The 27,354-nt window shown below is 35.0% G+C and overlaps 3 protein-coding genes and 1 non-coding gene across 5 annotated transcripts; 3 read left to right on the top strand and 1 right to left on the bottom strand.

Annotated features, from left to right (window-relative positions):
- Positions 1-6,105: 6,105 nt before the first annotated feature.
- Positions 6,106-10,028, bottom strand: LOC137956731 (vesicle transport protein GOT1-like). 2 transcript variants are annotated; one of them, XM_068804331.1, is made up of 7 exons: positions 9,885-10,028; positions 9,341-9,411; positions 6,956-7,047; positions 6,755-6,835; positions 6,578-6,675; positions 6,402-6,483; positions 6,106-6,300 (listed from the first exon to the last, which is right to left on the bottom strand). In XM_068804331.1, the coding sequence occupies exons 2-7, from the start codon at positions 9,369-9,371 to the stop codon at positions 6,262-6,264; spliced, it is 423 nt and encodes a 140-aa protein (XP_068660432.1). In that variant the 5' UTR covers positions 9,372-9,411; positions 9,885-10,028; the 3' UTR covers positions 6,106-6,261. The 2 variants fall into 2 exon arrangements, with proteins under 2 accessions (XP_068660432.1, XP_068660433.1); XM_068804332.1 differs by lacking the exon at positions 9,885-10,028 and adding an exon at positions 9,789-9,878.
- A 1,596-nt stretch (positions 10,029-11,624) lies between these two features.
- Positions 11,625-20,865, top strand: LOC137956101 (4-alpha-glucanotransferase DPE2). The gene is made up of 22 exons (XM_068803433.1): positions 11,625-12,567; positions 13,960-14,077; positions 14,170-14,225; positions 14,670-14,801; positions 14,957-15,082; positions 15,717-15,913; positions 16,089-16,167; positions 16,280-16,318; positions 16,578-16,697; positions 16,855-16,956; positions 17,045-17,128; positions 17,206-17,448; positions 17,536-17,661; positions 17,869-17,943; positions 18,036-18,107; positions 18,383-18,502; positions 18,616-18,713; positions 18,865-19,024; positions 19,109-19,207; positions 19,480-19,677; positions 19,781-19,874; positions 20,327-20,865. Exons 1-22 carry the CDS (start codon positions 12,220-12,222, stop codon positions 20,545-20,547), a joined length of 2,907 nt encoding a protein of 968 aa, XP_068659534.1. The 5' UTR covers positions 11,625-12,219; the 3' UTR covers positions 20,548-20,865.
- Positions 20,016-20,118, top strand: LOC137957407 (U6 spliceosomal RNA). Its single transcript, XR_011113374.1, has one exon. It is a non-coding gene; the product is annotated as a U6 spliceosomal RNA (small nuclear RNA).
- A 529-nt stretch (positions 20,866-21,394) lies between the features above and the next one.
- Positions 21,395-24,569, top strand: LOC137956660 (small ribosomal subunit protein eS28). The gene is made up of 2 exons (XM_068804234.1): positions 21,395-21,545; positions 24,033-24,569. Exon 2 carries the CDS (start codon positions 24,033-24,035, stop codon positions 24,228-24,230), a length of 198 nt encoding a protein of 65 aa, XP_068660335.1. The 5' UTR covers positions 21,395-21,545; the 3' UTR covers positions 24,231-24,569.
- Positions 24,570-27,354: the final 2,785 nt, after the last annotated feature.

Genomic DNA, 27,354 nt, shown 5'->3' with positions numbered 1-27,354 from the left:
TTAGTGCATTACTAGGAAATTACATGGAAAATTGTAGAAATTTCCAAGGAAAATTAAATAAACATGTTAGTATATTTCCCAGGGAAATAAATAGAAATTAATAATCAATCTTATACAATACCTTACTTATCCAATAAATTTTCAGTAAAATAAAAATATTAAATATAACAATCTCATACATTACCATACTTATCCAATAAATTTTCAGCAAAATAAAAATATTAAATATAAAATTACCGTGAAAAATTGTCTCGTGCTGAAAGTATTACAACATCAATTATTAAATACTTACTAAAAAAAATTCATATGGTTTTCTGGCCTATCTTGGCCGCAAAATCTTACATGGAACATTACATGATTTCTTTGAAAGAATTTTCAATTAGAAAAGTGTTTTGAGGAAACAAGAGGTACTAATGGTCCCTGAAAACGGATTTCTACTAGAAATGCATTTCCAGGCTTTCCTAGAAAAGGCACTGACATGGCCTTAGTCTGTTGATTATTTTCCTTTTGTTTTGGCATATAATAACTCAATAAGATTTAATTATGGAAGGAAAATGAGTGAAAATTGGTTATAAAGAAGTTAGGGTAGCACGGGGTGTAGGTCTTGTGAAGTTCATTTTAAAGACAAAGTCAGATTTTCAAAAACATGTGGAGCTTATCATAAGTTTATCCCCTACCACTCTTTTTCTTTTCAAGATAAAAGTTAAAAAGACCAATGCCATTTGACAAGGACATGTTTGTGAAAGAAGTTGGTTTCATGTAGTATAAGGTGAACCTTGGAAGAACAAGTTTTACAAATAGAAGGAACTCAAAGAAGGAAACAAGAGGAGGCAACTCAAAGAAGTAAAGTTAAGAACACGGAAGGTTGAAAAACAACATATATAGAGTTTCTTAACTTTAAAAGTTATGTTTGTAGTTATAGTTCTATATTAACTTTCCTTAAATATTTAGTTTAGAAAGTTATGTTTAGGCATCATCGGGTAGTTTTACTTCTGGTACAATTTTAAGTATAAGAGATTATAGTAAGACATTGTATAAGAGAGTCAACATATCTCTCATTCCTTTTAGCAATACACATGTTCTCTCTTCCCTCTTTTCTCTTTTTTCTCTTTATTTCGCAGCCTTTCTCCTTCTTTCCTTAATCCCATGTCTTCTCTTCTCTCTAATACATGTTTTCACTCTAAATTTTCACATGGTACCAAAGCGGATATATTCTTGAAACGAAGAAGGAAAAGAAGATAGACAAGAAGAAGAGGAAGAAGAAGAATAAGAAGAGTAATAGGAAAAAAAAGAAATATAAGTCCATCTTTTAGGATTTATTTTTATTTTTTTGCATTAGTTTTCTACCCATTATTTCTTCCAACTTGTTGTGAGTTTAGAATCTTGAGTCCTTGTTGAGCATCAATTAGTCTTTTTGTTGAATTTTGAGTTATGTTTGTTGCGCATCCATCTCTCCTCTTTTTTTAGTTAAGACCCTCATTTAATCTCAAAATCTGGATAAGCATTGTAAGTTGAATTTATCTCATAATTTCTATTGACGTTTATATGAGAGTTGTTACAATTCTTGGTGGAGAGTTTTGTTGTTTGTTTCCTTAATTTGAGTGTGTTATTCCACATAAATATCCATCCCATGCTTAGAATTTTCCCGTGTTCAAGAGCGGTAAGTCCTAATTTTCAAGCAACTTTATTTTGTCCAAAAGACTTTTGTGTTATTGTGAAACAAGTCATATTTTCAGGCAACTTTTTTGTACTCTCTTATTCACAACGTTAGTTCTTCAACTCTAGTTTTCCTATTTGTTTTAAAGAATTCCCTGCACGTTCTTGTATAGCAAGTTTTAGCAAGTTTTTGTACTTAAAAAAAAAAAAATTTTAAAGAGTGTTCAAGAATCTTAATCTTGACTTTTGTCTTAGATGTATGCTTCCATATAGGCAACAATTAAGAGTTTTTTCTCCTATAGGGTTCTTCTTTTCAAAAGAGAATTGCTTGTTGAGCATGGAATTAAAAAATAAGCTTATGGGATCCTTCTAAATTCTGGTTATAGTACGCCTTTAAATATGTCACTTTTGGTCAAATATGCCTATAGAAAAACCTTCCTTATATGCTAAAATTGTATGTCTTTTACGTCTAAAGTGATGTAACTTTGTCTTAATAAGCAAACCAAAAGTCATTTTTTTTGTTCTTATTCATTCAGAATTATGGTTGTTTCATTTTGTTTCATACAACTAGTCGTTTATGTTTAACCTTGTGTTCTAATTAGTTTGATCTTGTTTACTACTGCTTCTTTATCATGCATGTTATGTTGAGTTTCATAGTAAAGCATAATAAAAGTTTATTTATCTCTAGCCCTCCTTGATGTTAGAATCGGTCACTTCTGTTTTCTCCTTACCTATTCCTACAGTAGAGTGAATGATCTGTGTGGTTTGTGTCTTGCAGAAGAGGTAGCATCCGAGTTTATGTTAAAGGGTACATTGTGAACCTCAAGTCGCATTTCTTCAATTGGTTATGGTTTTTTCACTCTAAACCAAGGCCTATAGATCTACTACCTCGTAGAACAAAAGTATGCGCAACTCCAGCTTGAATCATATCAAATTATTTTATTTTACATCCTTAAAAGTGGGTGAATATGGTGTTACTAATAAAAGTGAGTAGGCAAATGTCTCTTAACTCTTCTTTAACCTAAGGGTGCTAATATTTGGAGTTTTGTCGAGTTTTCCTTTAATCATATTAGTTCTGGACAAGCTAGGTCTTTTGGAGTCATAGACCCCAACTCGAAGAGGAGAAGTAGAAAGAAACAAATATGTGGAAGAGCCTAGAATGACTAGTTCCACAAGTAGTGGTGAAAGTTTTTTATTAGACATGGTCATGGGAACATCGAAATATGGGGGAGAATGAAAGAGGAAGAATTTAAAATCAAGGGTATTGAAGGAAGATCACAGATTTCAGATTTTTTTTTTTTTTTTTTGTAAGCTAAAATTATAAACTTCAACTTGAGAGGTGAGTGTTGTAAAATAAGTTGGTTTCATGGAGTCTAAGGTGAACCTTGTGGAAGAGAAAGTCTTACAAGTAGAAAGAACTCAAAGAATGAAACAAAATGAGGTAACTAAAAGAAGGAAAGCTGGAACACATTAAAGAGCAACGATGGTTGAAAAGCAACATGTGATGAGTCTCTAAATTTAATTTTTTTTATTTTTAATTACTGATTTATCTTGAGTTTTCTTAATGTTTAATGTATAAAGTTATTTTTATTGTAATTAAGAATTGGGTAATCTTACTTTAGGCTTGATTATGTGTAAGAGATTATATAAAGACACTGTGTACGAGTGCTAATAACTCTCCCTTATTATGTGTCCATAAGTCTAATTCATATAAAAAATTGAGTAAAAGCGAGTTTTAAAATATTTTTAGGTAATTATATATATTTATTTGTATATCATTAGCAAGGATTGAAAGAACCATGCTTTAGACTAAAATTAGTAGTCTAATATATCCAAAATTTATGATTCTTACATGATTTATTTTAAACTTTGCATAAAATATGTATTTTTTAATGCTTAGTCACTTCATGAAATGAATTAAAAATAAAGGCCATCGGTTCAATGTCTAGTTATTCATTATTTTTTTATTTTATTTTGTTTCCTGTGGTGGTACAAATATAAGAAAACTGGACAAAGAGAGATCTTTTGTGTGTGTGTGTGTGTGTGTGTGAGAGAGAGAGAGAGAGAGAGAGAGAGAGAGATCCATTAAAAGTAGGAACTTAACCAATGTATTCCATATTCTAACAATTGGATTCAACAAGGCAGTTGAACCAGGGAACTGGATCTGAGGCCATGTCCATAAAACTTGTCTTTGCATGAAAAACCGCCTATCTGGTGGGCTGAACAGGTTTGACACTAAATGAGTAGAACCAGTCTAGTCTGGCTAAAAAAATCTTATTTACTTTTAGAATTCAAATTACAACTTTCAAGTTTAAAAGAGGGATACTCAGGCTTCAACACCAATTGGTTGAAGTAAAACAAACATCTTAATCACTGAGTTGAACCTGGATTTCTGTTATATTTAAAAAGAACTAGGGTTTATAAAAAGTTAAAACAGTTAAACTATGGACAATAATATATAAGAAGCATGAAAAGGATTTAATATTTTAACTGAGGTCCTTGTAGGAATTACTGAACTATGATTGGAGCTACAAATAAGACATATTTGGAAAGTTAAAATATCAATATGGTGCAAGATATCAGGATATCACCTTACTTTTGACAGGTCTCCCTCAAAATTTTTACAAAGAATTGTCACCACATTGTAAAATAGAAATGACAAGACATTAGTTTTGGTCACTACCCCTTTTAAAGAAAATAAATGGCACCTAACCTTCCAAAGTAGCATATGCCCCAAAAATCAATAGTGGCACTTTCCTAAATGTGGCACTTTCCCATCAGCATTACAAATACCTTCCACTGATGAAGAAAATTTCCCTGCAGCGCATGACAAAAAAGTTAATGCAGAAAGCATGTGGCTTACCCACTTATAGATAAATGTGAAACTGAGTGGTGGGTAAAATGAAGGTCACCAACTATGAGTGAGCAATACCTGCTGTGTAAATTTGAGAAGAAGAATCAAAAGAAAAAAGAGGAAAAGAAGAAGGGATGGGAAGTAAAACAAAAAAAAAAAAAGATAGTTGAACCAATCTATAGGTAACTCATTTTGGAGCCAACTTTAGCAATAAACATGAATGCACAAAAGGCACTATAACGATAAAGAAAAACTAGAAAAGACTCATGATGCTAACTGTAATTGATTTTCGAAATGAAGACTTTAGCTTAGTAACTAATCATAGAATAAGGCATGAACTTAAAAGTGGTTAGAATAGAAAACCTATTAGCAATCTGACATCAAACTCCAAGATACGAGTATAACAAATTTACTAACATAGACTGAGACTTGAACTATATTATAACTTGTGGAGGCAGCCCTTCTTCTACATCCTAAACACAATGGAGAGAATGACACTGACTAGGTTCATTCTATTTTTTAAGTTTCAGCAGCTTCATATAGTGGCATAACCCAAATAATATTAGGCTACGTTGTACTGAGATGCCTAGCTAATTTGGGTCAAAGAAGATATAAATCCCTAGGTAAAAACCAGGAATTCTTCATGGAGGCATGTGACAAGACACAAATGATGCTAAAAACTTCTGAAACAAAAAAAGGTTTGACTATTCTTACAATGGATACTGAAAAAGTTTGTCAAAATATCTGAAGAACGAGCTAAATAAGCTACTAGAAGAGCATAGTGTATAAAAATGTATGACCAGCAGCAATTAAAAGACAGGAAAGTCACACAAGTCACCATATTAAAAGGCCAAACGTTTCATGTCAACATAGAAGGAAAACAATGACGAATGTACAGAAGGGGGCCTGAAATGCTAGCTTACCAAGCAACTTGGACTCCCAACTTTTCCTAGAGTTCGCATGGCCATTGACACCTAAAAAAAGCCCCCTTGTTCAAGCATTGTACAAAGAGAATCAACTATTATTAGATACTAATAAACACACTAATTACTTCTGCAACCTAGTATATTAATACATAAAAGTGGTTATATTTTTTGAAGGTGTGCTGACATACTGCTTTTAATTGGTAGATCTCAAGCTATAATTTATTGAATGATCATTCTGTTCTAAGTTGAACACAATGTGCAGAGAAGATACAAGAGAAACATAGTACTTGCTGATTAGTTTATATACTTACTCATTTCTCTCTTTTTTATTCCCCTTCTCATACCTAGACAGGGACTGGACTTGCAAGTTGCTACCTTGAAGCTTGGCGCAGAGTACAAGAATATAATTGATTTGTTTGATAAACTATAAATTTGTGTTTGCAAAAAAGTTGAAAATTAGTCAGAATAAAACACCACTGGTTTTGGATATATACTTAACACTGTCCACAACTCATTTTCCTTGGACCTTAATATCAAGAGAAGTTAATCATATAAGATAAACAGCATATATCAGGCCCGATTCAGGGGCTGCCCCAAAACAGGGGTGGTGGTGGTGGTGAGGAATCCGTAATTATGGAGCACCAATCAAATTGACAGCATAATCCCACAGAAAAAAAGGGGAGCTTGAATTATACAAATCTAATGTCACTTGTTGAACAACTACACACTAGTTTTGATCACAAAAGAGCTAATGCATAGCTCGCGTCTCCATTCAACTTTTATCTTACAGACTGTTCACACGCAGCTTGGGATTACTTGCATTCTTCAAACAGGAACCCTCTTGGTTCTGTAGCGATCGAAGAACTGCAACAAAAAAATAAAAATCAAATCAAATCAAATCAAATCAAAACAATCTCAGATCAATCAAAATTTAAACACAAAACCGATTAAAAAAAAAAACTTACCGAGGTGACAAAAGGTTGCTGGAAAATCCAGCCAAGAATTGGAATCCTCTGCAGAAACACAGCCAACGTAGGCCAGAAGCCACTGTCCAACAGACCTCTTACATTAGGAATTGATAATATTGCTGAAAAATTATAGCCACACAAAAACCCATGAAAAAGAAAATAAATTTTCAGACCTGAACAGTATAATAAACCCATATGCCTCCAATATCATGCCAATAACAGGCCAACCTAAGAGAACCAGAAAGAAGCCAAACCCAAAAGAAATCGTGCCCTGTCCAAAAGAGCCCTCATTAGAAAGAAGAAAAGTTAATAATGAAATTAATGCAGTAGGTACAGTAAAAGGGTTTGACCTTGTAGTGTTGGCGTTTCATGAAGAATTGCATGGTAGATTTTAGTCCAATGGTCAACATCACCCCTGACAAGAAGAGGATCTGATTAAGTATCACAAAATAAGGAATTGGTTAAGATGTGCAAAACACGAGCAAGAAGTACAAAATAAAAGAGTAAGGAATAAAAAAATCTACAAGAATTAAGTCTGAAGGACCACTTACATTCCCCATGGCAAGAAGTCCTTTGTCAAATAAAAAAATAATCCCCAGGAATGAGAAAAATATACCAAAGCCCGTCAATCCAAGTCCAATCTCTGTTTAAGAAAGGACATTCAATATCAGAAAGCACAAATTATTTGAGATAAACCCACAACACAAAATAAGAATTAGTTCAAAATTCACCAGCAAGCAAGCAGCAGCATGAAAAAATGGTCACAGTGTCAGTCAAATATTGAAACATCTTTTAAAAAAAAAAAAAAGTATGGAAAACACCACACATGTAAAGAGAAAAGAATCCTAATCCTCCTAAAATCAGACTTACACTTAATTCCTAGTAAATTAAGGAGCAAATTTCGATAGCTGAATTTTTTCAGCTGCTTTTTTACTTCCTTTAAATTTGAAAAATAAAGTTTCTATTAGTTAAGATACTTAAACTAAAAATTCATTGATAAATTGGACTTTATAAACTTTTCCGCATCATGCTGCTGAACTCTTGATGAGACAAAAGTCCCAACATCTAAAACAGATTACTGGTTTTCAACTTCCTTGTAAAAATACATGTTGCAGAAACAACCATGATATGGAGGAAGTAGACCAGTTCAATGCAAAACTGGTTCCAGATGTAGTGAAACCTGGGTAAGATACCGCTACATGAATACATTAAAGCACAAACTGGTAGCTCCTTCAGGACGAGGAACTCAAGATTTCAATAATTTGACAAAAGTCCCAACATCTAAAACAGATTACTGGTTTTCAGCTTCCTTGTAAAAATACATGTTGCAGAAACAACCATGGTATGGAGGAAGTACACCAGTGCAGTGCAAAACTGGTTCCAGATGTGGTAAAACCTGGGTAAGATACCACTACATGAATACATAAAAGCACAAACTGGTAGCTCCTTCAAGACAAGGAACTCAAGATTTCAATATTTTTTTCCCTTTCGGGGGGGGGGGGGGGGGGGGGGGGGGGGAGAGATGTAGAAAAGAAGCTATCTTGACATCAGTAAATTGAGGACGTGAAGGTAGAGAGACAGAGAAGACAAGGCCGACATACAGGGAAGAAACTATGAGAAACATAGTTTGCCATCAGTAAACAGAGGAAATGAAGGGGAGAGAGAGACACCCACACACAGAGGGAGGAGACCAGGTGAAAAGTAATAAGCCGTAGGTGAAAGACAATGATCATGACCCTCATAGAATTAATGGGAAGGAGGTATTCATCAGTTAAGAAAAAAATGAAAGCAGCCTCCCTCCTGATTTTTGAAAGACATTCTTCAGTTTCTGCTCTTGTATTTTCTGCACTGAACTTCACTGATACAGATGAGGCAAAATTTGCCAAAAATGACTTTAAACAAGGCCAAGGCCAAGGCCAAATCAACAATAAACCTCATATATGATAGATCAGAGAAGGAAGAAAAAGTTAATATGGTTTCACACTGTAGTTGGACAATGTTAAATAATGAAGATGACAATTTTAATTCTAGTTTGTCTATACAATTTCTCTTACATGTCTTGGGATTTCTGCAGGAAACCTATTATTTTACAAGGTACAACGGCAAACCTTTTTTGTTTTTCCTTCGATTACCAGCAGTGGTCCCTTCAGTGCGACTCGTGTAGTTTAGCAGAGTACTTCTTGCCTTAGGAAAATACAATGAAAGGAGAAGCCATGCAATGTAAACCAGAAGACGACTTTCTACTAACAGACAAAGAGGGCCTTGGCACACAACATTATACTTCATACCCAAAGTTTATGAGAGGGTTCATAAGCTTTTAAGGAAGTGAAATATTCATTCTTTCATGTGAAAGGAGAAGACAATCATGCAATCACCCCAATGTCAGAAAAAAAGGTTGGACGTCAGTAGCACCTAATTAACCACACACGACAACAGTCAGAGGTCAAAGGTTTACAAGATTTGCATAAAGCCTTTGTGAGACATAAAGTGTACAGAAAGCACCTCCCAAAGCATGTGTTCGAGCTGAGTCACCAAACACATGCTGCAGGCCTCCTTAACTAACACTTTAGCTATAGTTTGTCAAGTTCCCCATTCCTACTTCCCTAGTAACAAAGGTGAGAAAACCATGTTCATTTGTACTCCGCTGGGTGATTCCGGTCAAGAACCTATTTTCCAAATAGCTAAACTACAACCTGGCCTTCTTTCCTTCCAGAAACTCCAGTTTCAAGGGTAAAATTAACCTATACGGATGTAAAGATTGTGCACGAATCTCAAGTTACTTATAGCAAACTCAACTAAAAATGACGATCAGACATCTTCTGCAGTTATTTATGCACGAGAGAACATGTGAATTATTCCGTTCGACACCAAACTATCCATGCAAATACACAGATTATTCTTGCATATCACATAAAAAATCAGGCAAGCTTACATACTTTTCCGGTCATTCATCTCGAAAGAAACCATCTTGCTATCAATTGGTAGTCGGATCCGCGAAAAGCCTCAACTGCAGAATGAAACGAAGTAGGAGTCAAATTTATAATTTTTGAAAAACCATTTGAAAATAACATCCATAGCATCGGTAGTAATTAGATCAAGAGTCGAAGGTGATGCCAATTTGCGATGCACTGAGGCGCAAAGTGAAGATAGATGCGGTCTTTCGTTTGTTAAAAACGTGGTCAAGATCTCGAGATGCTTGACACAAAATTTTCGAGGCGCAACAAATGGAGCCGATCCAGCAGGCACGAAAAAAATGAAAAATTAAAATAACAACTCCTTTCAGAATGATAATTAAGGATAAACAATTAATTAAAAAGATAACGTAGTAATGAGCCATGAAAAATGAAATTGAACATCGTAAGATGTAAGACGGCCAGTACAAACCGACTAATTTTTTTCTCGTCGAAATAAACCAAACAGTTGCTTTTGACCGTGAACTATTGAAATGAGAACTAGAGAAGGATTGAAACAGATCCCAACCTGCTTTCGATGAAAATGAATCTCTCAGAAGAAGCCGAGAGAACTGCTTGTATGTTTGTTCTATTCGGGAGGCAGACAAGATGGGCGCGACCTCGTTTCCGTTTGGAAGGAGAGATTGCCCGAAGGGGGTTTTCCTCGCGCTCTCGACTAGCGCTATTGGGACACGCTGTTCTTTCTATCTCCGCCGTCCAGATATAGTCGATGCACCATCGGCGGTGTCTTGTGATGCGATGTGTGCCCAGCACCCTCTGCCCGACCGAGTTCGGATAGGTGAGCGGAGTTATTCACGTAGTTGTCCGACTCGCCGGGTTTACACGGATTGGGAGAAGCTGGGTCAGGTGGACTCGTCCCCCAAAAAACGAAATTTGTTACCAAAAACCTATGGCAAGATGTGATAATTTCCCAACCATCAAACTTACAATGTGTTTGTGCTGATAGAAAGTGTAGGAAAAACCGTTATGTTGGAAAAAAATTAATTTTTTTTTTATATTTTAATTTTTTTCTTGTTTTTAAAAATGTTAAAAAATGATATTTTTTATTGCTCCAATAAAAAAATATAAGAAAAATAAATAAAAAACAGTCACTTGTCTCCTATGGCGGCACAAGCCTAAGAAAATCAGTAAAATGATTTTTTTTCCAAAAATAATGAATGAGAAAAATAATCAAAAAATAATTTTCCAATCATTTTGTTTTCCTATAACATCACAAATGGTCTCATATCTAAGATAGGTTCACCAACAGTTATTTAAGTAACCGGTCCATCGTCGAGTTTTCATTGATGGTGGTCGCAATCTTATAATTTTTTGTCCTTTGGTAGTTTCCTTTGATGGAGATGAGGCTATAAGAAAGGGTATAAGACATGTCTGAACATTGCCACTGATGAACCTATTAAAAGGTATATTCATGAGTTTTATTTATATTTTTATTAAGATCAGTATAATAAAAATGGACGCACGAGGGGATGAATCTTCCAGATATGGGAGACCACATCCACGATTGGAGGTAATCTATAATTCGTTAAAAAATTAGATACTACCGATGATGTGTCCTTTAGGTGTGGTCCATAAATTGTCTTTTCAACTCTTTCTTTTCCCTTTCACGGATTTTGATTTTTTCTAAGCCCATTTGCGAAGGATTCCAACTTTTTGGCCCCATCTTGGCCCTGCGACGAGAATCGATATTCAAAGTCACTTTCGGGAAACCACCAAAAGGGGACCTGTGATGTCTTCTCACTGTATTCCTTAACTCCTGGCATCTGCAAGGTTCTTTGAATTTAGACTCGGATTCAATGGAACCCATGAGGTTTATTAAGAGGATTTTGATACCCTATAAAGAAGGGGAGAGGGGTTTAATCTAATGAATTACAACACCCAATTGGGGGGTATCAAATTTGCTATTGTTTATTGCTTACGATGATCATTAAGAAGCTGGAACAAAGTGTAAACTCTGCTTCATTATAGAAGAACTTTACTAGATCTACTTTCATCTCAGTAATTAATTATACAAATTAAGTAATCAATAGCTTAGATTCTTAAAATATTATTGCTGGCAAACCTTACTACGTATACATAATTCACCCTTAAATGGTAAAAAACGATTAAAGAAGATGAAATACAGAAAGTTATCACAAGAATCCAGAGGCACCTCTGTCAAGGTCGCCAACTGTCACTCTCTCACGGATCATTTCATGCACCAAAAGAATATATGAAGACCCTGGTATCTCCTCCGTCCATCCCACGACATGTGCTCTTCGTATATTAGACAAATGATTCATTTGTTTCTTTGTTGAAAACAAACACCCGCTTCAGCGAGCTCCTTCTTCATCTTCAAGTAATGTTTCTCTATTAGAAATCTCATAGAAAAGATCTATTTGATCAACTTGAGATATTTTGGCTATCAAACTTGAGACGGTTCCTATCTGGGTTGGTCGAATAGCCGGACGTTTTGTTGCTCCAAAGTCGAAATTCGACCAACTTTAATGGGGTCTGGTTTATTTCTCCTCTGAAGTTGTTTCAAACGGAGTCTCAGTTGCGTTTAGGTTGCTGTAGCTGCTATTTTTCATTTCCAAAGTGAAAGCCGATATCCGGTGGATATAAACTTACATCCTTGTTGGAGTAATCCGGGTGCAAGTTCAAAGAGTTCTGAGCTTTGACAATATATTGGTATCTGGAATTTTCGTTTAGAGGGACTTCAGAGTTGTGTTACCGGGGTCGATATCGTGTCACTTTTTTATTTAAAAAAATCTAAGTCTTAAGTATTTTGGGTGTGTTCTAGTCAGCATTCTGTTTAAGACTACTTCTACAATCTTTAGCTTGTTTGTTTAGATTTCCCTAAAATGGATGGACCAGTTTCTCAGAAGAAGTCCCTAAAAATGGTCAACTTAAGCTTCAGATTGCCTTACTACACTCAGTGGGGGCAAAGTATTTTAGTTTCAGGTTCAGAACCATTGCTTGGTTCTTGGAATGTGAAGAAGGGTTTCCTTTTGTCCCCATTCCATCAAGGTCAAGAACTTATTTGGTGTGGTAGAATTGCGGTCCCAAAAGGATTCCATTGTGAGTACAGTTACTATTTAGTGGATGGTGATTTAAATGTATTGAGATGGGAAGCTGGCAAGAAACGAAAGATATCTCTTCCTGAAGGCATTCAAGGAGAAGAGGTCCTGGAGCTTCATGATCTTTGGCAGGTAAAGTTAATCATCTTGTGTTGTTTCTGGACGATTTCAAGATAAATGTTTGCGATTGTAGGTTTTATTGTTCTACTGCTCTTTTTATTAATGAATGCTGAAATGTGGGGGTTTGAATTGTTGGAGCTAGGATTATGCATTTATAAAAGACTCATAGTAGTCGATTTTCTGTCAAGAAATTTTTTGCTTGAGAAATAACTTAGTACGGTGGACGGTCTGTCATTACTTTGGAAAATGTCCATGCTGATGAATCTTTAACTGTTACATTTTTCAATTGATGAATTAAGGATGGGGCAATGTGGTGTTGCTAAGGACACTACTGGACGGGAATAATATTTTCGCGAACCTGAAAGAGTTAGATGATCAACCTTGTAATATACAAACCTTTGGTAAATGAAAGTTAATAAAGGTCCACTAAACAAAATCCAGTGTCTCTAATTTTGATGCAAAATGCTCATGGATTAGTAGATTCTTTTTCAACTATATACAACAATTGAGAGATACTCTGTTGGGTGACTGTTTGCTTTCCCTAAAGAGAGGTGTTGTTGCATGTGTTTCGATTACCTTGCAGATAATCAAATATATTGAGGATATTCATGTTCAATTATACTGACGTTTTTATGGCAATTGCTGCTCATGAAGTTTTCCATATGCTATTTCACAAAAAAAAAAAAAAAAGGTTCTCTACATGAGTATATCTTACTATAAATCACTTTCATATTGTTCGCATTGGTCTGGAAGTTTGAAGTTGGTCTGTTTCATGGACATACAACAAGAAGTATTACCCAGAAGAAAAAAGGATACTTTAAGAGCAATGCTTTTCGCAAGCCTGCATTAATTTCTCATGGTTGAAAGCGGTTATGTTCCTACTAACTTAAACAGAAGGCAATATTTTTTTTTTTTGAGAGGGAAAAAAAATTATTTAGGCAAATATTATTTAGACCAAGACCTATTCAAGGCTGAGTTAGGACACGCTTTAGAGAAATCTCATGACTGATATTAAGACAATGTGAATACAGAGGAGAGAACCTCAAACTAAGAATCATGAATGCCTGGTTTTAGATGGAGATCAGAGAAAATTATGTTGGAGTAATAGTTATGAGAAAAAAAAATGGTTGTGCTTCCTGTCTCTGGTACCAAAAAAAATGGTTATGTGTTTTTGCCCATATTGCTCAGACCTTTGCTACCCTTATCTGGGAGCACTCTGGTACCAAAAGTTATTTGCTGAACAAGATGACTAGTCAATTATAATGGATTTGTGCATGAGCTTCTTTTTCATTAACATCTGCAGCGAATAGTTGCTATTTTTCAATTATAATAACCATCTTGTAACTATCAATGCTTTGGTTAAATGGATTTCTTAACTTTCAAATGTTTCTTGCATCCTTCCAGACAGCATCAGAAACTCTCTTCTTCAGGAGTGCATTCAAAAATGTCATCTTCAGTGAAGGATGGAAGTCAGATTTGGAAGTAACACCTGGTACCTTCCAGAAAAGCTTAGATCGTGAAGGTATCTATCTAGATGAAAGTTGTCAGGAATTTTTTCCTTGAAAAATGCATATATTAACTTCAATTCTGACTTCTATTTATTGCTTTAAACAGATACTATTAGTGTCCAATTCAAAATCAGCTGTCCAAAACTTGGAGATGGCTCATCGGTGAGTGCCTGTCTAAACAAAAAGACCATGTCCTTTTTATCCATGGATGCTTGGATATCCTTAAAGTGTTCATTATCCTTCACATTAGATGTAGAGGTTAAAGGAAATCTTTGAGTACAAAACCTGTTCATCACATAGTCAAGCAGTTCGTGGACTGTTGGTGCAATTCTTTCTTGTTCTATTCAAGATGATGGTGCGAAATATTTATCTTGCTGCCCGAAACTCCCCTCCCCTCTAAACCTTCTTCAATGACCCTAACCTTCAGATGCTGAATATATTTAATCTAAATTGGGCATCATCCATTCAATTTAAAAAAAAGAAAAAAAGAGAACAATTTGCATCATATATCCACAGGCCCTAAGAGTTCCGAGTTGATATTATTAGTATTCTGTTCTCCTGCTCTCATTAATTTTTTAAAGACTGAACTGATTGAAAGTCCTGCAGGTTTTTGTGGTTGGTAGCTCAACACAGTTGGGGGATTGGAAGGGTCAAGGTGGCCTTAAGCTTAGCTATGCTGGCGAATCCCTATGGCAGGCAGATTGTGTGATTTGGAAATATGAATTTCCCATCAAATATCCTTTCGCATGATGAATACTATTGTTAGTGGACACGTATTTTTGTTGAATAGTTACAAAAAAAATGGATATTCTATCCTGTAAATTTTGTTTTCCATTTCTTTTTAAGAGCTCAAATTGCATTGTTTTGGTTTTCTTAACAGTAGATGCACATATAAGTACTGTCAATATGACAACACAGGCAATGCTTCCTTGGAACCGGGTCCCAATAGGGAGCTAACTATTGAACCAGCAGAAAAAAGCTTCCCAAGATACATTGCTCTATCTGATGGCACTTTTCGGGTAAAGTACTGGATAATCAAATAATAAGCTATAATCTGGAAGAACGGGAAGTCTCTTCTGGTTTTTATTTGTCTAATACAATTTTATCAGTCTTTGGCTTCAAAGGTGTTGTTGTGGCTATTTTTCGGGATTGTATATCTTGGGTGAAATTGGATGAAATTGGTGAAAATTTGATAGAATGATGAAAAATTGTGGTGGTAAGTAGTGAGCATATGCACCAGATTGATTCACTTTGAGGGGAATCGACCTCCTAAGCAGTTTCTTTAAGGAAAGCCAACATCTTTAAGGACGAATTTTAGGTTGCAATGTCTGGACTTCTCTCATTCAGGGTGTCCTTCCTTTTTTATTTCATGAAATTTTAAAAAATTATAATTTGGTCGATACTTTAAATAGCTATAAAAGTAGCTCTCAGATTATTATAGAAACAACCAAAATGACTACCCTAGACCCATGAATTCACCTCCTGGAGTACTGATCGTATCTATTTTTAACCCCTAACTTTCACAGACGATGAGTTATTTCGGTGCATTTATTAGTAATAAACATTCAGAAAAACAACATGATATATCTTTCCATACTTGATGCTGAATTTGAATAAAAGTACTACTTTAAGGGGTAATATTGTTTTTGGCAGGAAAAACCATGGAGAGGTGCTGGTGTGGCTATTCCCATGTTCTCTGTTAGGTCAGATGATGACCTTGGAGTTGGGGAGTTTCTTGATCTGAAGTTGCTTGTGGACTGGGCAGTTGAGTCAGGCTTTCATTTGATTCAGCTTCTACCAGTTAATGATACTTCTGTACATGGGATGTGGTGGGACTCATATCCTTACAGGTATAGTAACCATAATTGCGTTTCTATATTTGTTTAACTATAATTGTGTTTATATATTTTTTTAACCATAATTGTGTTTTTAGATTTGTTTACACTTAAGTACCCTATATTACTCTTCAACTGTTAAAATTTAGGTTTCTTTTTTTTTCTTAAAATTTGACTTGTGACTCAACAGCTCGCTTTCTGTATTTGCTTTGCATCCCTTGTATTTGAGAGTACAAGCACTTTCAGAAAATATTCCAGAAGATATTAAGGTGCTGACTTCTTCAAGTTTAATTCATAGAAGAAAGTTTACTTATGCTGCTCTTTTCTTTAGATGCTATAGCTCATAAATCGATACTTCATTTAACTTTGTGTGTTTTACAGCAAGAGATTTTGAAGGAAAAAGAACGCCTGGCTGGAAAGGTAAAGTGGCTTATTTATGATCCATGATGCAAGTGAAAAAATCAGTTAACAGAAAAAGAAAAATACAGCTATTATTCAACTTGAAGTAATTCATGATTTAGTTCTCATCAACTAAACTAGCCCAGCTAAAGGCCTGGTACCTCTTTATTTTGTTGCCAGACAAAACATTCACTGTGACCAAATTCCGTTTGTTAAAATATTTAAAACGGAATTGCAAGTCTACGAATTGACATACTGCTGTTTATCGATGAGTCTTCAGGATGTAGATTACGATGCAACTATGGCAGCAAAGCTTTCTATTGCCAGAAAATTTTTCTCTGTGGACAAAGATAAAGTGTTTGCTTCCAATTCCTTTCAGAAATTCCTCTCTGAGAATGAGGTACCTCTGTCATATTTCATCAGATTATCCTGATTTTCATAATATCTTATTTTTCAATTTCACTTGTTTCACTTTCATCTGATTTCGGATCAGTTTTGTCAAATATTAACACATAAAGATCAAACACATTGCTAATTCTTCATCTTTTGGTGCACAGGAATGGCTAAAACCGTATGCAGCATTCTGTTTCTTGCGTGATTTTTTTGAAACATCTGACCACACTCAATGGGGTCTCTTTGCTCATTACTCAACAAAAAAGGTGACCGCATCTTCAATCTCTATTATCCTAGGCCTATGAGCATATTTATTTGCTTGTACTTGACCACTTCCTTACTGGATGACTGCAGCTTGAGAAGCTTGTGTCAGAGGGTACTTTGCAGTATGACATAATATGCTTTCATTATTATATTCAGTACCACTTGCATCTACAAGTGAGTAGATACCTCCTGTCACTGGCTTCTGCTTTTTAAGTCATCATTCTTTTAATGGGTTTTCATTGCTTGAGCAGTTGTCAGAGGCTGCTACTTATGCAAGAAAGAAGAAAGTTGTCTTAAAAGGTGACCTACCAATCGGGGTAGACAGGAATAGTGTAGATACATGGGTGCACCCTAACCTGTTTCGCATGAATACTTCTACTGGGGCTCCACCAGATTTTTTTGATAAAAATGGGCAAAATTGGGGTTTCCCCACTTACAATTGGGAAGAAATGTCGAAAGACAACTATGGATGGTGGCGTGCTCGTTTGACCCAGGTGTCTCTTCTGTCATTGCATGTGTATACATAATTTTTCTCCTGTTGTTCAAAGTTTTGTTTAACTGACATATTATTGAACCTACAGATGGCAAAGTATTTCACAGCTTATAGAATAGATCATATATTGGGTTTCTTTAGGATATGGGAGCTTCCAGAACATGCTATTACAGGTTTAATTGGAAGGTTTCGACCATCCATAGCGCTGAGTCAGGTAGGCACTAGTGAACTAGTTCTTTTTCCCAAACAGAGGATTTCATTATAAATACTCTGGTTGTGGTTTCAGCAACATAATTTGAGCCATTAGAGAGCATCATTGTTTTCAGGAACAGACATAAAGAGTCATAAATTTAAACCTGTAATTTCATAATAAGAGTTTCTTTTGACATTTGCTGATTCTCTGTGAGACAAATCTCTGTAGGAAGAGCTTGAGAGGGAGGGAATATGGGACTTCAATCGTTTAAGTCAACCATATGTTCGATTACAAATGTTACTGGTATTCTCTCATATTCCATCTTCATAATGAAACCTTGATATTGTGATGTCTAGCATATATAATGCTAATTGTTTGTGCACATGCTCCTACAGGATAACTTTGGTGTGCTTTGGGCTGTTATTGCTTCAGTTTTCTTCGATGAGTATCAGAAGCAGTGCTACAAGGTTAGGCCCATGGCTCCAAACATGTCTTTAGAAACTTTTACCTTCATCTGCATTATGTCTATTTTATGTGGTGGTTTCGGTAGTTCTTTGTTGTGCTAGTCCAAACTTGGAAGCTTATTCTTGTCCTGTTCAAGTTCATTTTATTGCCCTTATGGATTTTACCATTTTCCTGTTTGTTTACTTAATCTCTTCCAAACTCATCAGTCTTATTGCCAAATTTAGTATTCAAAAATCGAAGCGGTTGTTTTTCAACTGATGGGTTTTGGCTTTTATAGTTCAAGGAGGATTGCGACACAGAGAAGAAAATTGTTTCCAAGCTTAGATCATGTCCTGATCTTTTATTATGGGCAGACAAAGAGGACAAAGTACAGAAGGAGCTCTTTGATCTTTTAAAGGTTATTTATGTTGCTATACAATAAAAAAAAAGTTTATGTAAAATCTTCCATTTTCCACTGCAGCATCTCAGGCATTGATCTTATATGGCAGTTACTTCTGTATGTTTATGCAGAATATTGTTCTCATAAGAGATCCAGAAGATGCAAGGAAATTTTATCCACGTTTTAATATGGAAGACACATCCAGCTTTAAAGATCTGGATGACCATAGGTATTCCCATGCAGCCACTTGAAACACTTTATTATTATTTTTTTAAATGGCACTTGAAACACTTTATGGTTATATGTATTCTTCATTTAGTCGTTTAATTTCTTAGATAAAGATTATTTCAACTTTCATTACAAGCTGTGCCTTGATGCAGTAAAAATGTTTTGAAGAGATTGTACTATGATTACTATTTCGTTCGGCAAGATGCCCTCTGGCGCCAAAATGCACTGAAGACTCTACCTGTTCTCTTAAGTTCATCAGATATGTTAGCCTGTGGGGAAGACCTTGGTTTCATTCCTTCATGTGTCCACCCTGTATGTTTCTCAGAGCGTTTCTCCTTAAAACCAATTGCAAAGCCATATTAGGATGTTGAATTTGTTCTGGTTTTGATATTCCAGGTTATGCAAGAGTTGGGATTAATAGGCTTACGGATTCAGAGAATGCATAATGAACCAGACCTGGAGTTTGGTATTCCATCTAATTACAGCTACATGACTGTAAGCTTTTAGTACTGAAGCTTGTTATGGATAGAGATTTTGGGATAGATTTTGTAGTTTCCAAGATTTCAGAGGTCTCCTCAGAAACTCAGCTTGTGCATTTTGTCAAGAATTCTGGAACATGCTGATAGGGCCATCCTGTGTTTAACTGCTGTGGTCTGAATTGATGATTATTTTAAGGAAATTGTTTAAGGAACTACCTTTCTTCTAGAGTCTTTCAATAAATCCAAGGTGGATTAGCAAACTGAAGTAAACCTGCTGACAATTTTTAGGTGTGTGCTCCATCATGCCATGACTGCTCGACAATGCGGGCATGGTGGGAAGAAGATGCAGAACGAAGGGAGCGCTTCTACAGGACAGTGGTAGCGTCAGAGGAGATACCCCCCTCTCGATGCACTCCGGCTGTTGCTGACTTTATCCTGCGGCAGCACTTTGATTCTCCGTCCATGTGGGCAATCTTTCCTGTCCAGGTACAGGTTCACTATGTTTTCCCCGAGGTTTCTATCCTTGCTTTATATTTCATGTCCTAGAAAGACAGTAAGGTTAAATTCGGAATGCTTGCTGCATGATCAGGACTTGTTGGCCCTTAAAGAAGAATACACAACCCGACCTGCAGCAGAGGAGACAATCAATGACCCCACAAACCCAAAGCACTACTGGCGTTTCCGTGAGTACAATTATGACTTAAAAATTTTCATTTTATATGTTAAGGTGGAGGAAAATCTTAGATATTGATTTCTAGGCAAATCTGCAAAAGCCATGGTCTCACCCTTGAGAAAGCTTTAATCCTAGGATCATGAGCATGCCCATCTTTCCAGAGACGCCTAATAAAATTGAAAGGATGAAGAGAAGATCAGCATGTCATCCACTTGAGGATGGCTTGCACAACTTAAGAAATGATCTCTTCTGTGTTTTTTGACAAGTAAAACAAGCAAAAGAAAACATAGGCGGCTGGCCAGCTTTCAGTGTCAGCAATTAGACAAAGAATTGAACTCAAAATGGTCCATGTTGATGCTTCCCTCTTGTGTGAATCTGTGTATGACACTTCCAAGTTGGCTCTTTGCTCATTTCTCTAAACCAGCAAAATTGAAAACTTGATTTGCTCCTCTATTGATCCAGGTTTACACGTCACAGTAGAGACTCTTTTGAAAGATGAAGAACTTACTCAGACCATCAAGGACCTTGTTGTTAGTAGCGGAAGGTTGTACCCTCCAACTGGAAGAGCTGATACAGATGCTATATCAGAGAAGTTACAGGGAGAAAATGCGGAAGAAAAGATATCTCAGTTTGTTCACTCGAACGGATCACAGCTCACAGAAGTTGCTGCTGCATGTAAGTAGATTCCCTTACTGGAATCTCAGTGCTGGTGAAGAAAATTTCAAGATGTTGTTACATGTCTCAAGCAACTGCACTGTCTTAGAAGCTGCAGTTAACTATCCAGTTCTCTAGTTATGATAGATTCATACTGGGTTAGTACAATAAGAGTTGTATAACTGCCTGGAGGGTCACCAGGGAAGCTCATACCTGCAACGGCTTTCTTCTGGGAATGTAATTGGTATCAAATCAAGTGTTCTTAAACCCAAAAATCTGTGTTCTAGCAGTGAAAAATAAGATTTTATAATAAATGTCATGAGAAGGGTATATAACTCAAGGCCTCTCCTGCGACTGCTAATCATTTCATTCAAATTGGGTCTTTTTTCTCGTATTTATAGAGCTGTTGTTCTGCAATTCCTTCTAGTTATGAATCATATTCATTGTTGCAGACTCTAGCTGCGCAACCGGACATGTTAGAATTAATAAGTGTTAATTCTTATTTTTTATTAACAAAGTTATCAGCCAGCAATTGATGTGAAAACCCTGGGATGGGTTTCATGTGCTTATGTTGGCCACTCTCCATGATCACATTCGTTAATATCGTCAGTAGAAGAATAAGTAACAGACATTTTTTGGTAGACGACGCCGTCTTCTCTACCATGCAACGATTACTCTCTCATGTGACTCGCACAGGGACTGTTCTTCTCTTATTTTCAGGAGCTGAGGTTGCGTTAGGAACAAGAAAAATAAAGTAAGAGAAAAGAAAAGAAAACCATGTAAATTACAAACACTACCCTTAAAAAAGACCTAGTTAAAAGAATCTCATTTTGGCGCGGTTGCAATCCCTTCTATTATTTAAATCCTTTTGTTTATAAATTTCATCTAAAAGAAAGAGAAAAAGGAGTCAGGAGTCAGAACCTACGAAGGACGCTCGCTTTTCTTTCCTCGCCCGCAAAACCCTAACCCTAATTCTCGTCGTCGTGATCGCGCTTCGTCTTCCGCGGGCTTCATCTGTGTCTCTGCTGTAGGTTTCTTTCCTTCGTTTGACCCTTTTTTTTTTTTTTTTTTGGACGGTGCACTGCAAGTGCTTGATTTTAGCGGGGCGTCGTTGCTATGCTCTTGATTATCTGGTATCGGTTTTGGCTTGTGATTTTTGCGTCTTCTACGAGTATTTTTCATAGTTTGGTTTTGTCGAGACGAATCTATCGGATTTCGTTTTGTTCGACAAATTTGTATAGTCTAGTTTGTATATTTTATTGGACAAATTTTCAATCAGGTCTTTCATTGCGCGACTTTTTTTCCCCTGAAGCACTGAATAGGCGAGATGTTCAGACCCTTGAACTTACGAAGATCTAATTTTGATTTTAAGCATCAGGTCTTTTCAGGGGCAAGGCTATATATAGGAGATTATGTCTACCTGTTTTTACTATTGATTCTCTGTGACTGCATAATTTGTACAATTTGTTTTCTTCGAGTGGAATATGACAAATTTTGCTTAAACATTGTAATATGGATGTCGCCACCAATCGAGTACTAGTTGTTATCTGGGATATTGAAAGTTATTTAGGTTTAAGTTAGATTGTCTAATGCGGATGTTGTCTCATAGGATTATACTAGTATTGGTGATGAGACATTATCCTCTTGCAGACTTTCTCACTTCTTTTAGCAGAAGCCTTGTTCATTTTCAAATCCTGTGCTTTGTATCTGTGTGTAATCCTCCTCCTATTCGGGTAGTGTGATTGAAGCTTTGTGGGGCAATTTGTGATTAGAGTGGGGTTTGGAAATGTTAGGGATTTAGAGTTGAAAGTATGTGTTTATGTTACGAATCCAGGTCCTAGCTAGTATGATTAAGTGATTTAGGAATGGTTTTGAGAAATAATGGGTTGCATGCTCTTGTTCTAGTCCTTTATATAGATTTTTCTCCAGTGAGTACCTGTTAAAAGTTGTTTTATTTAGTTCTGGAATAACTATCCATTCATGTTTAATAGATGTGATTCCTTGGTAAGTAAGAAGATGTAGATTGCATGCATGTTGATGAATCTGGTATTAATGGTTTAGTTGATGTCTCGAATTTAATTTCTTACCAATGTGATTATTTGAGAAGTAAGGAGATGTAGGCTGCATGCATGTTGATGAATCTAACGTTGACAATTGAGTGTATGTCTTGAAGAATGGGAGTTTTAATCTGTTATTTTATGTCTGGATTTTGAGTTGTGTATTTGATACTTACTGACAAGATGTATTAGATTACATTAAATGATTGATTCAATTACTATATCTTAAATATGGGTTGATCTATAAATCTTCTCTAGTTGACTCTGTTGTAGATTATGTTTGATTGAATGAAGAAAAGTTAAATTCCTCGTTTGGGGAAGTTGGTCTTTAATGACTCAATTAGTTTGTTGATGCTGCTGAATTTATTTTAGTTCTGAAATTAATATATACATATGAGTTATTTCTCCATTTTATCTGTTGCGGGTATCCTTTCTGTTAAATTATTAATTGATGTTTCAGACCTTTATAGTATGAGTTCAAGTTATCTTATATAGGTGGAGTACTTTGTGAGTATTCTCTAAGGAACTAGACACGTGTTAAGTAAATCAAAATGGTTGAAGATACAGAGTAAAATTGTTAGATTGGGGTAAATCTTAATTATCATACTTATTATGATGGATGGCTTGAAGAATGCTGTCGTGAATCATATTTTTGAGTTATGGCCTGTACTGGAAACTGCTATTCCTGAATTGTTTATGATGATGAAGTTTTTGTTTTGCATGAAATGATGATGAAGTTCATTACATGTTTTAGGATAGGCAACTGTTTTTCCGAGGGGCTGGATTAATATAGAATAGCTAATGGTCCTATTCTGAGATTTGCAGAGATGTTAGGTAAATGAGTGAATTTGTATTATTAAAATGATATGTATGTGCTACAGTTCTGCAATCAAATGGAGAAGTTGTTGCTGTTGAGATTGATTTACTAATGTAAACTATCTTTTAGTAGCTTTGGTACTGAATGAGTGAAGTTCTGTTATGGAACACAGTTAGCTTTGGTAAACTATTCTTTTGGACCTTCTATCACCATAGAAACAAGGGATGTGGAATTTACCATTTGGAATATAAGGAGAAAAAGTTTTCCTTTGTGGTACCTGAACAGATTTTGTTGAGGTCTTTGCTTTCAAAAAGGTATCTTTTATCACGTGGCAATTCATAATTGTTTTGGTGTCTACTGGTTAAATAGTTTTGACCCGTACTGAACACAGTTGTGGAAACTCACACCTATGTTATAGTTTTTGAGAAACTCTAAACTCTCACATTTGGGCTTGTTTTTTAACTTTTTTTCTGAGGGCCTTTGGCTCAATGATTGCATGGGGTTCTTGTGTATGATCTTGGGTTCAAGTTTAGCTAGAGGATTAGTATTTTTTACTTATACTCGAAGATTAAAAAAATAATAATTTGAGACTTGGGGTTTTTGGCAACTAAAAGGTACTCGATCTGTGCGCTACTTGCAGATGGATACTCAAGTGAAGCTTGCTGTTGTGGTGAAAGTAATGGGCCGAACTGGCTCAAGAGGGCAGGTGACCCAGGTTAGGGTGAAATTCTTGGATGATCAGAACCGTCTGATTATGAGGAATGTGAAGGGACCCGTACGTGAAGGTGATGTCCTCACCTTGCTCGAGTCTGAACGTGAAGCAAGAAGGCTTAGATGATATGCTCTTCTTCTGGTTGCAATGCCCCCGGATCTAGTCTTTCATTTTTGTGAGGATCTTATGTTTGGTTAAAACTATATTTATCTTTAAAGTTTGGTTGAACTGTCTGGGATTTATGTACTAGTAGTGCTCTACACATTTTTGCAGCGTTTTGGTAAACAGGTTAGTACGTCATATCTATCTGGAACAGTTCCCGTGTTATTCATATGGTTTCAGAGAACTCTCAGGATGCAGGAGGGTGATCAAATCCCAGCAGTGAGGCCTTTTTTTATTTTTTACGAGTCTTTGGTCCGATAAAATTAATGTGGGTTCAAAATATGCAATGCTTCGATTGGGTTTAGATGACAAGGTCTCTGCATCTTTCCCTCCTGTTTTTCCTCCGTGAATAGTGTAGTCTCTGCCTTGCACATATAGGAAGAAGTATCGAAGGTGTCACTAATTTTATGATCTGCACATTATTTCTATTTTACTTATTCATTCATTTACTATGTATTTATTACTATTTATTTGATGCTTAATATGGGTAAAATTTATTGGGGCAAAATGTGTGGAAGAAATAGAAAATCGTGGTTGGGAAGGTCATAGTAGTAAAAGCCATCGGAAATTTTATTTTACATCGGAGGAATCTTTTTTATTATTAATTAAATTAGAAGATCGATTAAAATTTTAATTAATTATATGCTCATCTGTCTAATTTATTTGTCAAAGTAGCTGAATTAGAATCAGTGCTTTAGGGTTTAGGGATTGAGACGCGACTTGATCTCGATCGTCCGATTGGGTGAGTCGGGTCGATTGGCTTTACCAATGTTTTTTACCGGATGACTCAGCCAGAAAATTTTCAGAAGATAACTAAGAAATAGGGAAAAATTATTTGTGATTTCTAATGGATAAATTGTTTATTGCGAGTCGGTTTAGGGGTGGGCTCGGGTGGCCTGAAATCCGAACCTGAATCTAAACCCGAATCTTGACCCTGAAACCCGAACCGATAAAAGTCGGATTTGAAAACCAAATATGTCCCCGGCCCATCCCAGGCCTATCCTAGATTATTAAACGATAAAAATTATAATTTTTAAAAAAATTCAAAAGTTTAAAATTTTCCATAATAAATTTAAAAATTAAAACAACCCAATTCATCATACACCATATATAACTAGAATAATGAATAACCTCTTTAAATTAAATTTATATGCATAGAAATACATTTTTTTAAAAATAATTGCATTGATCCATTAAAAAATTATAAATCTGTGGAAATTATAAAAAAAATAAAAAATAAAAAATAACAACTACAATGACAAAATCAAAATCAAAATCAAAATCAAAATAATCGTAATATATTCCTATTGATATACTATATAATATACTTGGATAAAATAACAAATAACCTATTCAAATTAAAATATTTATATTTCATGATCAATTAAAAAAAATTAAAATGAAAAAATAATAACTAAAATGAAAATAATCTTAATGCACACCTATTGATACACCATATATACTTGGATAAAATAAAGAATAACCCGTTTAAAATAAATTTATATGCATAGAAATGCAAATAACTTGTTTAGATAATTGCATTTTATTATCCATTAAATAATCAATGAACTTGTAAAATAATAATTTTTTTAAATACAAAAAATAGCAACTACCAATTACCACGAAAAAAACAAAATTAAAATAATCTTCATATACATCATATATCTGGATTGAATTACTACTAACATGTCCAAATAGAACTTATATGTATAAAAATATAAGTAACCAGTTGAAACAATTAAAATTGGATCGCATTATGGCTTTTTACCTAGATTGGAATTTAAAATAACATAATCATCTTATAACATCAAATTAAAGTCTGAATGCCCCCTCAAAAATCCCACTAACATCAAACTGTTTACAAATTACAATATACAATATCTTCACAATCATATGCTCATAACTCATAATAATAGTGGAGTTTATAATAAAATGTCATGGTTCAAGATTAACCTCCAAATAGCTCCACTAAGACAAGAAACACATTTCTGCAAAAAAAGTCAACCTCCATTTAAAAATAAATATAAATTTGCCTTCAAAATCAAGTCAATCTTTATCATAGTCACTTTGTAGCTTAGCCAAAACAAATATAGGAACACAATCTTCTATAATAAATAAATAAGTAATAGTTAATTAATATTAAAAAAGAAACAAATAACTATCAAACAAAATTATAAATACAGGATTAAACTTTCCATTGCATCCAACTCCAACCTAATCGTGAACACATCTTATGATAAAAGAAATTACATAATCCATGGACTCCACCTAGTTAATGCTAACTTAAAGTCACACATTTTTGCAAAGAAAATGTTTAATGTGAGGGTATTTAGTACTTGAGAATTAACTCAGTGGCCTCACAAAACACCTATAATTTAGAACATATTTCATTTATTATATTTCACTCTTTTTCAATTGGCAATTTCATGTTTAAGCTTTGCAATCTAAAATCAACATTTTTTTTGCAAGAAATTCTTAATTGACGAGTTATTTCTTCAATTTAGTTAACTCTTTGAGGTTTTGTAATCCAATACATAACCTAATCTCTTAAAATCTCTATTGTTCTTGTTAATTATCTAAGTCCTTATTGAACAACTATGTTCAAAATGTAGGCAACTCATCGAACATGCACAAACTCTTTATCAAACAAAAGAGGGTAAAAATATTGTTCCCTGAATAATGCTATAAAAGCATCATTAATGGAACAATTGTCTAAAGTAATACAAGACAACTTTATTTCTATATTCTAATCGAGAAAAGAATACAATAAAGCTTCACACAATACATCTTTTATATGTAGGAGAATGAACATAAACAAACCTAATGAAAAAAGTATAAAAGATTTTGTCAACTCTAGTGTAAACATAACATAAGATATGTAATTTATAAATAACATAAATAAAAAGTATGGATATAAGTCTAAGACTTACCTGAGGATGTGTTTTTGTAACTCCCAAGAGTCATTAATATAATCAACTATAATAGCCAAGTACCGTTCCTTTTACATTGAAGACCACATGTAAGTCGTGATGGTTATTACATTGGAAAACTTATCCAACTCATTCAAAAGATTTATCTTTTCACTATT

The sequence above is a fragment of the Aristolochia californica genome, unplaced genomic scaffold (genome assembly GCF_029961685.1).
Source record: "Aristolochia californica isolate CCGP_79_NKW_82.1479 unplaced genomic scaffold, dmAriCali1.0.hap1 SCAF_2, whole genome shotgun sequence".
Taxonomy (NCBI): domain Eukaryota; kingdom Viridiplantae; phylum Streptophyta; class Magnoliopsida; order Piperales; family Aristolochiaceae; genus Aristolochia; species Aristolochia californica.
The sequence above is the reverse complement of the archived record's forward strand: the minus strand, read 5'-3'. Positions and strand labels throughout refer to the sequence as shown.